Source organism: Herpailurus yagouaroundi, unplaced genomic scaffold (assembly GCF_014898765.1).
Source record: "Herpailurus yagouaroundi ecotype Mexico unplaced genomic scaffold, PumYag 184, whole genome shotgun sequence".
Lineage (NCBI taxonomy): Eukaryota > Metazoa > Chordata > Mammalia > Carnivora > Felidae > Herpailurus > Herpailurus yagouaroundi.
The window spans coordinates 40,285,795-40,304,293 of NW_024412415.1; the positions used below are offsets into that span (position 1 = coordinate 40,285,795).

At 37.7% G+C, this 18,499-nt stretch overlaps 1 protein-coding gene across 4 annotated transcripts in view; it reads left to right on the plus strand.

Moving 5' to 3' along the window:
• Positions 1–18,499, plus strand: part of PEAK1 (pseudopodium enriched atypical kinase 1) — a 313,736-nt gene that overhangs the window by 246,147 nt on the left and 49,090 nt on the right. For all 4 annotated transcript variants that reach the window (XM_040493341.1, XM_040493338.1, XM_040493340.1 and 1 more), the window contains one exon: positions 11,465–11,658. In XM_040493341.1, the coding sequence (XP_040349275.1) occupies positions 11,465–11,658 (194 nt within the window). The remainder of the gene's footprint in view (positions 1–11,464; positions 11,659–18,499) is intronic.

Genomic DNA, 18,499 nt, shown 5'->3' on the forward strand with positions numbered 1-18,499 from the left:
CTTCCTTCCTTCCTTCCTTCCTTCCTTCCTTCCTTCCTTCCTTCCTTTGCTTTCTTCTTTCCTTTTCCATCCTGACCATATACCAGAAAGGATTCTGTAAACTTTAATGGCTAACTCCTGGCTAAATGGCATCTGGTATCCAGATTTTAAATACTGGGTATATTCTGATAACTCCATCCCTGACCTACCCCATGATTCACATGCTTATCCACTTGATATCTCCACTTGAACATCAAATGGACCTCTCAAATGAGGCATGTCCAAAACAGAATTCTTGATTTTTCCCTCCAAATCTATTCCATCCCAAGTCTTCCCTTCTTGGTAAATGATCCCACCATCCATCCAATTGCTTATTCCAAAAAATAGGGGTCATCCTTGATCCTTTTCTTCCCCACACCCCCTACATAGAAAATATCGGCAAGTCTTGTTAACTCATCCTCTAGAATAATACATCCCAAATCTGTTTACTTCTTTCCATCTCTGCTTCTACCACTGTGGTCCAAACCACCATCATCTCACCTGATTTACTAAAGTATTTTCCTAATTTATTTCCCTGCTTTAATCTCTTGCCTTTTCTAATCTAGTCTCTCTAGGATAGCTAAGTAGCCAAGTACTCTTTTTCAAATCAAATCGCATAGTGTCAACACAGTGAATAAAGTCCCTACGTAGTATGACCTCTGCCTACTGTCTACCTATTTAACCTATCTCCTATTCATCCCCTTGTTCACAAACTTCTCACAATAGTTTTCTTTCTGTTCTTCATACGTGCCAAACATAACCCCTTTTTTAATCAGCTACTCACTCTCTTTGGCATGCTTTCTTCAGATTTTTGTATGGCAAGCTCCTTGTCATTCAGCTCTCAATTTAAGTGTCACTTCCCCAGGAAAATTTTAACTGACTTCCCCATCTTAAGAAACTTCCCCTACCTTCAGTCACTCCCCATTACATCATCCTTTTTTATCTTTGATTTATTCACGTGTTTATCACTCCTCCCCCCCCCCACTATTCTGTCTTCATTTTACTCCTCCCTTCTGGATTCAGTTTCCGTTTAGTAGTCTTTTCAGTAAACTGTGTGGTAAATTCTAAAATCATCTTGATTTCATAATTGGTAGGCAGTATCTTTTGCCAATCACATGTCCTTAAAAATTTAGTTGAAAACATTTTTTCTAATCAGTTATAAAAACTTAGTGCCTAAGAAAATAACTGTAATTCACCCAAAATAACTTTAATACTTCCAGACAAAGTTAAGGATCTCATTTGCCCACTGAAGGGTCTCTTTTGGCTAACCTTTCCACCTTCACCAGCCCTGAACATCCTGTTCCTAATTAGCAAAACCCCCCAGTGTATCAGGTAAGTCTGGTTTCTCGGAGACTCCCAGAAACATCTCAGGAATTCAACTGTGCCTCACACTGCTGGGATTCTGTCCAAACCTCTGCCAACTTCTGTTTTGGACAGGGAGATAAGGTTTGGCACACCTTTGCTGCCTTAGGAATGCCATTCATCTGTATAAGCCTTCCTCTATCCTTCCAAGATCTTTTTTTATCTTCTTAGAACCCATAGAACGAAGCTATATTCCTTAGTAATCCAGGAGTCGATTCTAGGAACCTTCTAATCCACTCCAGGGTTCAAGGATATATAGAAGAAGTTGGAGAACTATGGCCTATAGGCCAAATCCAACCTGTCACCCCTTTCTGTAAATCAAGTTTTATTGGAAAACAGCCACACTCATCCATTTGCATGTTGTCTATGGCTACTTTTGCACTATAACAGCAGCCTTAGGTGCAACAGACACCATGTAGCCTGTAAAGCCTAAACTATTTACTATCTGACTCTTCACAGAAAAAGTTGACTGAGCCTCTGAACTAAGCTATAATAAATACCTGATTTGTCTGTGGTTTTCAGGCATACTAGTGGCCTATGTCCATTCTAGCCAAACACTATACAGGTTTGCTACTCACTAAAGTACCCAAAGTCTGGGCCTCTTTATAGACATATGTATATGCACATATAGTATGGAAAAAGAAAGTCTGAGCACTTTTCAGAATGTGGTAGAATGTAACGTCCTTCTCTTTCTGTAAAGTTAGAAGCTTAAGGTTTTTTTTTAATGCTCATGCTCCAGTTATATCTTAATTTGCATTATCTCTATTCTTTGCTAAGAGAACCCTATCAAAGTCATCTTTTCATGCTTAGGACCAGAATGGGCTCTGAAAATCAAATTCCTGCTTCTCATAAAGAAAAAAAAAATTGGAGAGAGAAGCTGAAAATAGCTGCTTGCTCTCCTGATCATATATTCTTTGCTCTAAAGAAACTTCTGGACTATAAGCATTTATAAAGATCACATCTACATTTGCTGACATACGGTTCTTAAAGTTAGATGAGTTCATAAAGTCCTTACTATTGAACTTTTAAGTAATCCTTTTAGAGAAAACTGATATCTCACTTTATCCTAATCACAGAATGATGCAGAATAGTTGTGTTTATGTGCACCATGATAGGGTGGTTTTCAGACAGCTTTACATTCCTTTCCTTCTGGAAGGTGATAAAACTCCAGAGAAATAAGCCGCCTTGCTTAGAGTTTCATAATGAATATATTCCCAAGTAAAGAATCCAGCTGAGACTTCCCTCACTTACTGGGTCAGTTTTGTTTCCTTGTTCGCCTAATGAATCCAAAGTTAAATACCAATATCTTATTATATAATTTTTTTGTTTTATTTTTTGTTTTTTTTCTGATATAATTTATTTCAAATTGGCTAACATACAGTGTATACAATGTGCTCTTGGTTTTGGGGATAGATTTCTGTGATTCATCGCTTACATACAACACCCAGTGCTCATCCCAACAAGTGCCCTTCTCAATGCCCATCACCCATTTTCCCCTGTCCCCCGCCCCCTCATCAACCCTCAGTTTGTTCTTTGTGTGTAAGAGTCTCTTATGGTTTGCCTCCCTCTCTGTTTGAAACTATTTTTTCCCCTTCCCTTCCTCCATGGTCTTCTGTTAAGTTTCTCAAGTGCCACATATGAGTGAAAACATGATATCTGTCTTTCTCTGACTAACTTATTTCACTTAGCATAATACCCTCCAGTTCCATCCACATTGCTGCAGATGGCATGATTTTATTCTTTTTCATTGCCAAGTAGTAGTCCATTGTATATATAAACCACATGTACTATATAATTCTTTTTTTTTTTAACTTTAAACAAATTTTTATTACACAAAGGTTGTCACATAATTGGACATTTCTCTACTTTGTACACAATTAGTCTTACTCTCCACAGAAAGGCTCCTTCTTTTCATCTGGTAATGGCAAACACTAAACTCCTGATTTTAACAGAATAGTAGTAAAAATGCCTCAGTGATTTAAGTTGGAAGCAGTACATTGGTACATGGCTCTTGCATTCAGCTATCAGGAATGTACAAATGTCTTTTCAAAAATACAAAATAAATTCTCTGTAGGCATGGACAATGACAGCAGTAAACCATTATATGTTGTCAACTGAAACCAGTAATTGATGGTTATAGTGATTTTCTTAGCCATCAGCCAGCCTTTTCTTCAGTCGTTTCCTTCAGCTGACTTCTCTGAAGTTATTGTTGAGGAGCACTGCCTTGAGCTTCCTCTCACAGTTCATTAATAATGGTAAAGCACTATTCTAGGAATTAGAACATGCCATCTCCCATACCACCTCCCATTCCACCTATTCCGCCCATTCCAGTGTCCTTCTCTTCCTTAGGAATTTCGGTGACTACAACTTCTGTTGTAGTTAACAGAGAGGCCACTCCAGCAGCATCCAATAAAGCAGTTCTTACAATCTTAGTTGGATCAATGATTCCCTTTTCTACCGTATTCACAAAATCTCCAAGCATAGCATTATAACCAACTTCTGAGGAACTCACCTCTGTCCTCTTTTGATACAAGGAACTGAGGTAGTGCTGCATGTTGGGAGACTTGACCTATTACTGCTTCTTACTTTCAGAGGAGACTTTATCCAGCCAGGGCTTCAAGTAAGAACCATAAATATCGTACTAGGCCAAATCCCTGTTTTCTAACATTTTGTGAGTTTGTATAATTGTATTCCAAGAATAAATCTCAGAGGGTAAGGATTGGTTCCAAAATACCCCCTCCCTTTTTTTTTTTTTAAAGAGCCCATTATGAATCTCTCATCTGTGACTACTTAAATTATTTTATTTCCCCTTTCTACTATATCACTTCTGAGCAGTGATGCTCCTGACTTAAAATTTTCTTACTCACTTTTTGCACATTGTTTCTTTTATACTTATTGCCCTGGTCTCTCTGGTGGGGAGGGAGGCTATAAAATGGTTTCTCAGAGTGTGGGCCTAGGACCAACTGTGTTAGAATCTCCTAGAGCAATTATATAAATGCAGATTCCCAGGCCATACCCCAGAGCTGTTAAATCATTCCCTAGAGGTGGGAGCCACAAATCTGCATCTTTAGCAAGTTCCCAAGGTAATTCTTAGACACATTAAAGTCTGGTAACAATTGGTATAGTATTTTAGAACACTGACCTTGAAGTCACTCAGACCTGAATTTCAATCCTGCTTTTACCACTTATTAGCTCTGTCATCTTGGACAAGTTACTTGAGCTCTGATTCTAGTTACCTCATCTATAAACTGAGAAGCAGAATAGTGTCTCTGTTTAGAGCACAGACCCTAGAGTTGAACTGCTGGGCTTTAATCTCAACTCTATCAGTTAGCAGCTGTGTTATCTGAGGCAAATGACTTAACCTGTCTGGACTATAATTTCTTCATTTGTAAAACAGATAATAATATGTCTAGTGCATTGTTGTGAGACTTAAAATAATTTATGTAGAAGGTTAGAAGGGGGATGGTTTTTGCCTCACTCCTCCCTGCCCCAGGCATTGACAATGTCTGCAGACTATTTGGTCATGTGACTAGGGAAGGAGGGAGTGGTTCCACCATGTGAGTAGAGGCTAGAGATGCTAGTGTGATCCTACTATGTACAGGACATCCCTCCACTACAAAGTATTATCTGGTCCAAAATGTCAGTAGTGCCACTTTAGAGAAACATGACTTAGAACAGGCACATAATAAGTACTATATAAGTTTTGGCTACTATTATGATTCCCTTGTTGTAGGAATAGCAAGCCTTACTTGGAGTGTTATTGTTAGAAGACAGATATAGATATAGATGTATAGATTTTTTTTTTTTTTTGAGAGAGAGAGAGAGAAAGAGAGAGAGAGAAACACAACAGGGGAGGGGGGCAGAGGGAGCAAGAAGGAGAATCTTAAGCAGGCTGCACACCCAGCATGGAGCTTGACACAGGACTTAATGTCGCTATATGAGATCATGACCTGAGGCAAAATCAAGAGTTGGTCACTTAACCAACTGAGCTACCCAGACGGCCCAGGAAATATATATTTAAGTACAGTACCAAGAACTCAACAAATGCAGAGGCGATGGTGGTGATGTATGTATAAACACAGTCTTTCTTTACCAAAGCAGCTCCTCTTTAAAGACATCCTTTTGCAGGGCACCTAGGTTGGCTCAGTCGGTTAAGTGTCCAACTCTTGGTTTTGGCCCAGGGCATGATCTCACAGTTTCATGAGTTCAAGCCCCACATCCAGCTCCGCACTGACAGCACGGAGCCTGCTTGGGATTCTCTCTCTCTGCCCCTCCCCTGCTCACGCTCTTTCTCAAAATAAAAATAAATAAAAATCCTTTTGCAATGTAAATACTTCGTGTAGAATTTTTCAAAAGTAGAGCAATAATAGCTGTATTCTTTTTAAAACACTCTACTTCATCTTCATAAGCATTTATTGTTGAGTCTTTACAGTATATCAAGCTTGCCTTATGGTGCCAGTGTGGTGGATGTCAGAGTAGGAGAGTATCCAGTTCAGATCCTGACTCTACTACCGAAGTTTCCTTATAATCTTGGGCAGGTCACTTCACTGCTCTCAATCTCAGTTCCCCCATCTGTAAAATGAAAGCAATTGCATCTGCCTCCTGAGATATTTTCGTGAATTAAATGGAAAAGTGTGTGGCTTGTACAGTGTCAAGTAGGAATAGGCTCTGAGTGGTTTTGGTTCCCATGCCCTCCTTGAGCCCCAATGTTTTTAGAGAGTTTAGTATACAAAATCATCTCCATCCTCTGACTTGAAGGGCAGATGGACAGTTGAGGGAGATAAGAGGAGGGTGGGAAAATGTGTAGTGACTTGCTTCTCCAGTGTTTCTGGGCATGGGTAAAAAGTCAAGGACCCAAAAAATGACTTCCATATCCTCCCTAGGGTAGTTCTAGTAGAAAGGCCTGCATTTTCTTTTCATATCTTGCTTTTTCAGGAAATATACATCAGTATCTCACACCATTCTTTAGAAGTGAGCCAAGGCCTAAATGGTGATACTGAGAAGCTCCTTCTATAACCCTGTTATTGAAAAAGACAGCCGCCTTTTATTGCTCTTTTCCAAGATTAATTTATCTTTTCTGTTAATTTGCACAGATAGTATTCTGACTTTGTATTTCATACAATTTTAAAACTGTAATTTTTATTGGCATTATGAAGATGACAGTGATTTACAGTGGCCTGTGTTTTTATCTACTTCACTGTCTTGCGGTCTAGTGCCTAAAGACACTTTTAATTTGCTATTCACATCTGTTTAAAAAAAGAAGTGAAACCATGCAGTATCTGAAAATTAGAGTCTATTCAAGACCTTGCACGTGGCTGCCAGTCTTACCCATTCTAAGACCTAGCCACTTCGTTCACCAGTAAGAGTTGATGTGTTTGACCAGACTCTCTGTTAGACATATTAGCAGGAGCTCATCAGATCTCAGTTAAAGGTTAATCTCAGTTCAGGAGAAGTTTGAAGTTTTCAGTTAAAGACCACAGAAGGCTTAGTGGAAAATTGGAGACACTAAGATAGTGATCAATGGACACAACACTTTTCTACCTGAGAATGCCAGTAATTGGAAAGTGTAGCAAAATCAAGTTGAAGACCTGAAAACTAAGATAGGATTAAGAAATGTCACATTGGCGGGGCGTACAGGGACAGAAAAATGGAGTTTGCTTCCAATAGATTGAAGGTGTGGGGTTTGATAACTTTGAACTCTCCTCATGTGTTAGTATATATTCCATTTCTGCAAAAGTCCATCATCCCCAGCAACCCCAGAAATCAGCAGGTCTGAATCAGTTAACAAAACTATGAAATGCTATCTCTGGATATGCTTTGATTTGAATTTTAGGAATAAAAAGAGGTTTTAAAAATCACACATTTGTTTATTGGCTGTCTTGGGCAAATAGAGACAAATGTCATTGCCGAAGAGAGCTGGCAAATGGGAATTTAGAATACCATTTGCCCAAAGAGGCAGATGGTCTCTGTAGAAGCCTGATTTCGTTTATGGTCCCTTCTGAAGCTGAATGAAGGTAGTTGAATTTGAAGATAAAGTTGAACTGAAATTGTGGAAATACTTGGATACATAAAGGACTCTAATGTAGAATTTGATTTGCGTTTTAAAAAGTGCATTTAGACATTTAACAGAATTTTTACAAAAATTTGTCTTCAACGGATTTGCCAGGGAAAAAACAAGATTATTTCATTTGATGGTGTAATGATTAATCCTACCACCTGGGTAAGCCAAGTGAGCTTCCCACAGGAGATGGCTTATGCAGCTTTGAATTATGTATGAATACTGTAGACTGATGAGAGCTAACCTTACCAAGGGATTCATTTGTAGAACAGACAAATCTGTAACAGTGTTACAGTTTCCTTTGAACACCTTAAGTTCATTCTCCACATTCAGAAAATGAGAATTCTTTGTGGAGATTATGATGTGATTTTTTTTGAAGTGTCAGGTCAAACATACCAAATCTCAATTACAAATTGGTCATTAATGAAAAAGTCGGTCAAAGAGTTTGAGGTACCAGCAAACTTGTGTTGTCTTCCATCATGAATGCAGAGTGGATGCTGAGGGTCCAGTAAAAGAGCAGGCTAAGTCTGGTTTGACTCAACCTGACAATTAAGGACCTAGAAGTCAACACCATAGTAATTATAGACGTTCCTCATAGCACTATAGAACTAGGGATTGTTTCAACATGAATTTAAATAGTAGAAATAGAAAAGCGCTAACTTCCTCTTTGTGAGCCATATACCAGTTAACAATTCTGTTTTATAGTAATGAATATCAAGTTGTACTTACCTGGAAAAAAAACCTAGTTATCCTGGTCATGTTTGTTATTTCAAGATACACTAAGATATAATGTATTAGAAATTCTAGTCGCTTTTTTGTAATTTCATTTTGAAGATTTTTTTTACCTTCTGTCTCATGGATGAAATGGGGGAAATTTTCATTTTCTTTATTATCTCCTTCCTGATGCTGTCCTCTAGTTTGTACAGAGGATCAAGTAATCAGAACCTGAGTTCTCTGATTCCCATTTTGGTGTTTTCCCTATTATCTTAAACATTTCTCCACGAAATATTGGTGGTGAACTATTTTGTTAGGAGATAAAGTTTGTATCTAGGAAAGTGTCATTTTACTATTTGGGAGGGTTTTCTGATTTTATATCTATGAAAGAAATCAATGGTGAAAAATTATATTCCCTTATAAAATTAATATGCCTTAGATAACTTGTCAGATTTTTACTTCCTTCTTTCTTCCTAGACAATTTGTCTATTGATAAATAGTGTCTGAGTCAACCTTCTCTGATGCTGTTCTCAATTCTTTTTCATTTTTTAGTCCTAGCATGTTACCATTTCTAAGCTTGAACTCTCAAAACCTCTCCCTTTCCCATCTCTTTTACCATTTTCATCATACAAAGAGGTGTTCTTCTCTCAAGCATTAGGATGTGACATACCATTGATGCATTTTTTTAAAAAAACATCCTTCCTTTTAGACTTTGCTGTCACAGTAAATGCTGATCTTAGCATCCATTCACAATTCCTTGTGATTTTACTTTCATCAATTCTCTTTGTGTAGTTCTTGATAGCTGATGATTATTTTAATTGGTGATTTAATATGCCAGTGTACTTATTTTAACATGTGCTTATGAAAACTAATCTTTATGTGGAATATAGATTGTGTTGTGCTGGTCCTCAAAGAGTTAATAAAACTATTTTTCACTTTGCTTAGTTTCCCAGAGGTAGTTTGGCACATTTCCCAGACCAAACCCGTAAGGTAAAGGTCAAGGTGCAGTGGATGATATTAAGGTGCAGAATTCGAAACTTGTATCTTACTTGTAGTCCTCCTGAGCTCAGTTGGACCTCGGGTACATCAGAGCTTTAGAACATGATTAACAGACCAAAGAAGGCCCTGTAGAATATCCTTTAATGGGGAATTGTATGAGTGAGTACAGTGGGTGAGTCTTTTACATTTCTTACTTTTTAACATCCATATTTTGTTTTGAGAAGCCCTTAAGAGCACAGAGCTGTGTTTCATGTATGTGGGAGCAGGCCCAGGGAATTCCTCACAGTTTAACAGCAGCAACTCTTGCTGTGGTTTTCACAATAGCTGAGGCTCATTGTACATAGCCCGTTCCTTGGGAGGAAAACAGACAGGTGAGTGTAGAGTTGTGGTTTCTGAACCAACCTTTACCAATCCTTTTTGATAATGGAAAAGAGAGCTTTCTGGTAACAACGAGGAGATTGGGTGAAGAAGGAGAAAAGGCAAGAGCAAGTTTGTGGAGACGAGGAGCCTAAAAACCACATTTTAGGGAATATCTTAAATTGACTCTGAGAAGAGAATGTCCCTTTATATTTATTGCTCTGAAATCAGAAATGGTTTATATGAACTTTTGCCCAGTAAACATCATTTTCCTTCTCCTGCAGCATGTTGATAACTACTTAGTGATCTACATTAAGTGGTGTCCAAGAGAGTCTCAGAAATGTCACTTTCCTTTGTCTTTACTAATGAATGGAAGTAGAGGCCTCTTCTTACCTTAGTTTTATGATCCCTATTATGAGAAACTAGTTTTGTTTGCAGCCCTTCTTTTGGGTTGATGACATAGAGCAGCCCATTTAGAGGCAGCATGCTTTTACTGTGTGAGGCCTCCTTTACATGAACCACCCTACTGGCTGCTGGTAGAGTGGTGCCTTACCAGTGGTACTTTTCCACTTTACCACTGTCCCTGAGAGTGGTACCGTAAAGGAACCATAAAGGATCCTCTAGCTCATTGCTCACTCCCAGTGTATAGAGACCTCTGGCTCTGCCAGTTTTGAAGGAGTATTTTTGAAGTTGAATATCCAGCAGACTTCAAGGCCTGTTTTCTGTTCAGACACATGCATAATTTCCATAATGAAAAATTGATAAGAAGGTACTGCTTCTTCAGATCTACTCCCTCAAATCCACAGGTGATATATGTTCTGATGACACATGATCAAACAAAGTGCCTCTTTTAAAGAACTTGTAAATATCACCATGATTCACTGCCAATTGAAAATCCAGAAATAACATGTAAACAGTATGTCGGATATTTGCCTCTTTCTCTTTGCCCACTAAAAAAAATAATAATACAGGAAGAAGAGTTGGTGAGTATATGACAGTCTAAGAACACTTTCAGAAACCATTAAAAATGCTTGATTTCGAATTTATTTTGTTGGATAGCTCAGTGAGATTTCCTAACTAGGCCAGTTTTTTCTACCAACATTTAATGACCATTTCATCCCCTTGTACTTAAGAGCAACAGAATAGATAGGTCAGGTAGAATGGGAACTGGGGAAAAGCTAGCTATACGCAAATGAGCAGGCGACAGTGAAACAAGATTGGAAACACAGAGTATTATGGATATGCCACATTGTGGTATGTGGCTAATAGGATATTTCAGATTCATTTTAATAGGTAAGATTAACTAGAATGCAGAACTTTCTTTTCCATTTGCCTTGCTGCTGCATGCATGCATGCAGGCAAAGGTTGATGCTTCTGTCCTCCTGGCAACAAGACTGTCCTGGCCTCAGTTTACCTACTAAGACATTTGCTTAACGTCCTTATTTAGTCTAATCTCAACTTGATTCCTGATCCTTTACTAAATACTTTAGTGTGTGGTAAATACTATATACTAAATAAAGTAAATATATAAAGTATTTGATACTTGCTAGAGTGTTATGTACTTTAGTATAGTAAGTATGCTAAATAGTTCACTAAGTATGTGTGTATTTTGTGTCTAATTAGTGAAGCATTCAGCTTTCTCACCACTATCATCACCACCTTCTGCCTAAAAAAAAAATTTTCTCTTCTTACCTTCTTATTCTCAAGCTTCCCTCTGAGCTTACCATACCTCCTCTACCAAACTGGATTCTCAATATGTCTGGATCAAGATAAATAGAAGGATCAGCCTGCACGAAGGACTGCTTTCTATTCAGACAAGTATTTGAGCGCTTATGACCCATTGTTATGACTCTAGGGCTAATTATTTACATTTATGGCAAGTAAATGCCTTCTAAAAACCTAAATTTTAGCAAGACCTTTGAATGCCAGTATAACCATGGTGTGATTTTGTTTCAGTCACAAAACCCATGAAGTGACAGAGGATTTTTCTCCTCGGGATCCAAGATCTGTTGTTGTGAGGGAAGATGATGGAGGCTGTGCTTCTGTCCCAGCAGCATTGCCCCTACCTGAACTGGAAAGGGAAGAGGAAAAAGAAGATGTTTCAGATACTCTTGACATGAATCCCTGTAGTGCAACCTATAGCAACTTAGGTAAGTAAAAATGTCATATAAATAATATTTAAACCTTTCCTTTTTATGCACTATCCAAATGCTATATTTCCCTGGAGAGATGGTTTTTATTGCTGCATGGAGCAAACACTGGACACTAGAGCCATGAATTTTCTTTTTTTTTTCCCTATTTTTAAAAGTTTTTATTTAAATTCCAATTAGTTAACATAGTGTAATATTAGTTTCAGTTGTGCAACATAATGATTCAGCCTTTCATATAGCACCAGTGTGGAGCCAGAAATTTTAATTCACATCAGAAAAAGTCCTGGTGTTTACTAGGCACATATTGAACCCTGCTACCATGAGTCCTGTGCCATGTGCTAAGGGTGTGACATGGTCCCTGCCTTGAGGGACTCACCTGGAGGAAAAGAGATGAACTTGTTAATGATTTCAGTATTATATGATAAATTCAGTGATAGAGATACACATGGAATATCTTTTATATTACACAGGGGAGGGTGTCAAAAGATGCCTTCCTAGAGGTAATTCTTGAACTGATCTAGCTGGTTGACAGAGGGAGGAAAGAGTATTCCAACCCAAAGCAACAACAGGAGCAAAAGCATGGAGGTATGAACCAGCTTGGCGCACATGGACACCACAACCATTTAGTGGTGCTAAAATATGAACTGAAGAGTTAAATGAGATAATGCATTTCAAGCTAAAACCTTAGACTTGTTGCTCTTTGTGATAGTAACCCATCATCAAAAGGTTTTAAGCAGAAGAATAATGTGATTAAATTTGCATTTTAGAACATCTACTCTACAGGCTGCTGTGAGAGGATGGATTAGAAGTGAAGTATTTGTAGCCTAAAATCTAGTAGTTGGATACTTTGCCTCAACTAAGATAGTGGGAAGGGGAACAATAGACAGGTTTCAGAGATACTTAAGGGGCAAAATACATAAGGCTTAGTGGTTACTTCGATATGAATGATGTGAAGAATCTGTGATGAATCTGTGTCTCAGATTTCTGGCTTGGGGCAAGCTGACTCAAAGAAAGAAGATCCTAATTTTTGGAAGTATTTAAGGAGAGGCTGAAGGGCCATCTCTCAGAGATGCAGTGAAGAAGAATCCTATGAAGAGGGTGGACTAAATGACCTCAAAGGTGCCTGCCAATACAAAGATGCTCAGTTTTCCAATCATCTTCACTCTTCTTCCTTGAGTACCCAGTGACTTTCGATCTATCTTCCTTCCTTGAGCATCTCATAGTTTTCCTTTCTTCTAAAAAGCAAAGCCTAGGGCTTGATAAGGATTTCTCATTATTATTCTCCCATGAAGTCAGGAGAGAGGGGAATAGCATGAGTTGGACTACCACATGTGCAGCACTGGCAAGATCCTTATGGACCTCTGACCAACTCTTACACTGGTAGAAATCAATGGCGTATAAAAGCATTCTTCTGCCTAGTTTCTCATCTTCTTTCTTTGTCTTTTTCCTTCATCAGGTTTTAGTAAGGAAGAATTATTTTAAGATCAGCTAGTGTAGTTGGAGATAAATGAGCCCTTAAGGCAAAAAGGTGGAGGTAACACTGTAGGAGAAATGCTCTAATACGTCCTTTTGAGAAACTCATTGTAACAATGCACATGCAGTTGAAAATACATTCTGTAAGGAAAAGACTTCCATTCTAAGTTCTAGAAGACTTGTATGACTTAGGTGTTGGGGAGAATATATTAGTTTACCCAAGCAACCGTCTTAGATACCATTTTCCAGTTGGAAGAGATTTTATAGTGAAACAGCTTACTCAACTTTTCCCATTCTTTTATGTTTTATGAAGCATCTTATAAGATGAAAAATTTACTGCTTATTTCCTATAGTATACTCTCAGGCAGCATAATGTATCAGTATATCTTTCAGATGTTCTTACTGCACCAAAATTTCTTTTATGATATCGTCAGTAAAATATATACTAATTTTTACTGATCATATGGCATCTTATGGCATCTCTTTAAAAATATCCATTAGCTGGGGGCACCTCAGTGGCTCAGTTAAGTGTCTAACTTTGGCTCAGGTCATGATCTTACAGTTCATGGGTTTGAGCCCCACATCGAGCTCTGTGCTGACAGCTCGGAGCCTGGAGCCTGCTTCGAATTCTGTGTCTTCCTCTTTCTCTGCCCCTTCCCAACTTGTGCTCTGTCTCTTCCTCTCTCTCAGAAATAAATAAACATTAAAAATACACACACACACACACACACACACACACACACTAGCTGGGGTGCCTGGCTGGCTCAGTTGGTAGAACATGCAGCTCTTGATCTCGGGGTTGTGAGTCTGAGACCCATGTTGGGTGTAGAGATTACTTAAAAATAAAAATTAAAAAATCTTTTAATAAAAATCCATCAGCCAACATTAATTAAAGTTACTTATTTTATCTTATTTGTCTTGTCAGTTATGTAGGTAATTAGAAAAAGTGGAGCATTCCTCATATGAGTATTTCAAGTACCTCACATATATTAACTCATTTAATCCTCTCAACAACCTTAGGAACTTAGATCCCCAATTTTCAGATGAGGAAAATGAGTCAGAGTGCCTTGCCCCAAGTCACAGAACCAATAAGGACTGCATCAGGATTGGAACTCAGTTGGTCTTAACCTCAACTATAATGGTCATAACCACTAAGTTCTTGTAAAAAACTAAAGGACTGCAGCTGTCTCCCATTTTTGTTTTTGTTTTGTTTTGTTTTGTTTTTCTAAGTCATCTACTCTGAAACACAAAATTTAAGAATTTTTCAAAATATTATCATTACTGGGGCGCCTGGGTGGCGCAGTCGGTTAAGTGTCCGACTTCAGCCAGGTCACGATCTCGCGGTCTGTGAGTTCGAGCCCCGCGTCGGGCTCTGGGCTGATGGCTCAGAGCCTGGAGCCTGTTTCTGATTCTGTGTCTCCCTCTCTCTCTCTGCCCCTCCCCTGTTCATGCTCTGTCTCTCTCTGTCCCAAAAATAAATAAACGTTGAAAAAAAAAATAAAAAAAAAAAAAAAAAAATATTATCATTACTTAGAATACAAAAAATACTAGATTATAGATGCCCCATCAAAAGGATAGCATTCTTTTAGCCTATTGCTTTACTTTTAAAAGTGGTAGGTGATGCTCACAAAATGTTGCCTTATTTTCCTTAAGTGTTTTAAGTGGCTATACTTGATTCCATAGCATATGACACGTCACATGGTTAGTTGCTCCTTTGGGAAGGTCTGTGTGAATAAAACAACTGAGTACTAGATAGGATTGACACCATCAGTTCTACAACTCAGGGGTTTCAATTTTTTTGTTCTTATTTTTTCTCTAATGAAATAAGTATTTTAGATGGCATTTGGAACTTACCTTTTTCAATATTTTCAATAAATCATTTTCAGGAAATTTTAAACTGTCCTTTAGGGTAATTTCTTGTGATTTAATTTCTTGTGATTTATTTTTTGAAAATCTGTGTTTAAAAACTGAAAGGAAACAATACTTCTTAATGTAATCGCTTTAGAACCTTTCAAATAGTCTAGAACCAATCTAGTACTGCTTGCTTGCTTTTCTTTCTTTCATCTTCTTCTTCTTCTTTATATATATATATATATATATATATATATATATATATATATATATGTATATATATGAGGCAGAGGATGGATGGACCAGTGGAAGACATTGATAGAGGAAAGTTAGGGGTTACCATTATTTTTACTGTGGAATTTATTTCTGAAAATTACATTGTAAAGTGGACCTAGGAAGCAGTGTAATATAGTAGAAAAAATCGTAAGTTTGGAAGATCAACCAGATTTTGGTTCATATGACAGCTGTGTCATTGCCCACCTGTATGATCATAGGTCAGCTATTTAACATCCCTGAGCTTCAGTTTCCTCATCTGAAATGAGAGAATAGCAACATCTGCTTTGTAGGGCTGATTGTAAAAGAACTTGGTATACAGAGGTGCTTCATAATTATAAGTTCCTTTATTTCTTCCCAAAGATATGCTGTTGCTTTCTCCTTCAAATACATTTGATGTGTTAGCCAGAAAACATAGAATAAAGTGGAAATAGTTTAACATGTTTATTAGAAATGTTGAGTAAGCAGGAAAAAATATATAAATTCAAAAAGTTGTCAGTTGCCTACACAACTAATGACTGAAGCTGTGAATATAATACAGGATACGGGATCCGAAAGTGGCTAACAGGGACCAGAAGACAGATGACAAGTAATAGTAATGTCATTATGACAGATCCAGTTCCCCCAACATCTGCTAATTATAGCAACAAAGGGATACAGTTTGGATTTGTTTTGTAGTCCCCCCGCTTCTTAGATAGTTCTGAAAACTAATAAGTTAAAAGAAAAAAAAAAAACTCAACTGGAATAGGCTTTAATTACCCAACCTCAGAATCTCCCATTGGACCCCCACCCAAGATACAATGTCGTTACTCCACTGTAGTGTAACAAGAGCTGTTGTGATTCAACCATTCTTTCAAAAAGCTACTAATTTATGCAAACCATACCTTAGAACCATCTTTTTTCACTTTAGAGATCATTCACTGTGGTTAATGGGTGCCTTTTTCCTTGTCTTTAACATAAAGCAAACTTTATTTTGTTTAAACTGGTTTAATTATTAGATTCTAGAGCTTGCCCTATCCAATACAGTCAGTAGCTACTAGCCACATCTGGCTATTTACATTTACATTCATTAGAATATAAATAAAAATTCAGTTTCTTAGACTCACTAGCAACGTTTCAAGTACTCAGGAGCTGCAGGTGGCTAGTAACTACTGTGTTGGACATGCACATATAGAACATTTCTGTCATCACAGAAAGTTCTGTTAGACAGCACTGTTTTAAAGAATCAGTTATTTGGGGGATTTGTATTTGTCTTATTGTGTTGTCTACTAACAAAAGTCATATTGGTCTTTATGTAACTTGAAAACTCTTTTTTTTTTTAATATATGAAATTTATTATCAAATTGGTTTCCATACAACACCCAGTGCTCATCCCAAAAGATGCCCTCTTCAATGCCCATCACCTACCCTCCCACCCCCCATCAACCCTCAGTTTGTTCTCAGTTTTTAAGAGTCTCTTATGCTTTGGCTCTCTCCCACTCTAACCTCTTTTTTTTTTTTCCTTCCCCTCCCCCATGGGTTTCTGTTAAGTTTCTCAGGATCCACATAAGAGTGAAACCATATGGTATCTGTCTTTCTCTGTATGGCTATTTCACTTAGCATCACATGCTCCAGTTCCATCCATGTTGCTACAAAGGGCCATATTTCATTCTTTCTCATTGCCACGTAGTACTCCATTGTGTATATAAAGCACAATTTCTTTATCCACTCGTCAGTTGATGGACAAAGCCTAAATGTCCATCAACTGATGAATGTAACTTGAAAACTCTTTAAGAAGGTTGCCCCTTACAGAGTGTTGATTTTACGCTGAGTGATGGTGATAGGAGATCACTGAACAAACTCTGATCTATAACATCTTAATCAACCCCAAACTGAATTTAGCAGGGTATCAGCCACCCAAAATGATCTCCCAAAGAAATGATAGAATGTTTTTTCAATCAGACCTTGAACATTTTCCCCATGTTTCTTATGTCTATCTCAAGATGTCTAGGAGAAATATTGCTAGTTTTTTATGTGGCACACCCCACTACTTTATCAGCCTAGTAAAATCAGGAGCTCATAATAACTTCTACTCTGTTAGAAATAAATCAGTGGCTTTAGCTCTCCTTCATTCACTTTGTAATTGAGTACTCTTTACATTCCTTTTTAGAAAGATCTATCAAGTCTCTATGTACAGATTCTTGGCTTGCTCTTCTTTCTGTGTGCCTAAAACCTAGCACATTATCTAAAACATGTGGTAGCTACTAAGAACATGTTTGAATGAATGACCCAAAAGTGAATTTGGCATTTGACTTTATAATATTCCCAGATTAGTGGAAGTTAAGCCCTTCTTAAGGAAAGGAGGAAATTTCATATAGGAAAGTTTCAAGTCCCAGTTTATGTGTTCTATTAATCAGTTGATGTTGTGTTTTTTTTTCTAATACAGGCATATCTCAGAGATATTGCAGGTTCTGTTCCAGACCACCACAGTAAGACAAATACTACAACAAAGCAAATCTAATCAATTTTTTGGTTTCCCAGTGCATGTAAAAGTTATGTTTATACCATACTGTAGTCTGTTAAAAGTGCAATAGCATTATATCTAAAAAATATTATGAATATCTTAAGAGATACTTTATTGCTAAAAAATGCTAACCATCATATAAGCTTTCAGTAGTCATAATCTTTTTGCAGGTAGAAGGTCTTGTTTGATGTTGATGGCTGCTGACTGATCAGAGTGGTGGGTGCTGAAGGCTGGAGTGGGTGTGGCAATTTCTTAACGTTAAGACAAACACTGCACAACTTTCAAAATTGGAACCAATCTTCTCAAACCCTGCTGCTGCTTTATCAACTAAGCTTATGTCATATTCTAAATCCGTTGTTATCATTTCAACGATCTTCACAGCATCTTAATCAGGAGCAGTTTCCATCTCAAGAAACCACCTTCTTTGTTCATCCCTAAGAAGCAAATCCTCATCCATTAAAGTTCTATCATGAGATTGCAGCCATTCCGTCCCATCTTTAGGCTCCATTTCTACTTCTCTTGCTGTTTTCACCACATCTGCAGTTACTTCCTCCACACAAGTCTTGAACTCCTGAAAGTCCTCTATGAGGGTTGGAATCCACTACTTCCAAATTCCTGTTCATGTTGGTATTTTGACCTCTTCCCATGAATCAGGAATATTCTTAATGGTATCTAGAATGGTGAATCCTTTCCAGAAGGTTTCCAATTTGCTTTTCCCAGATCCATGGGGGAATCATTATG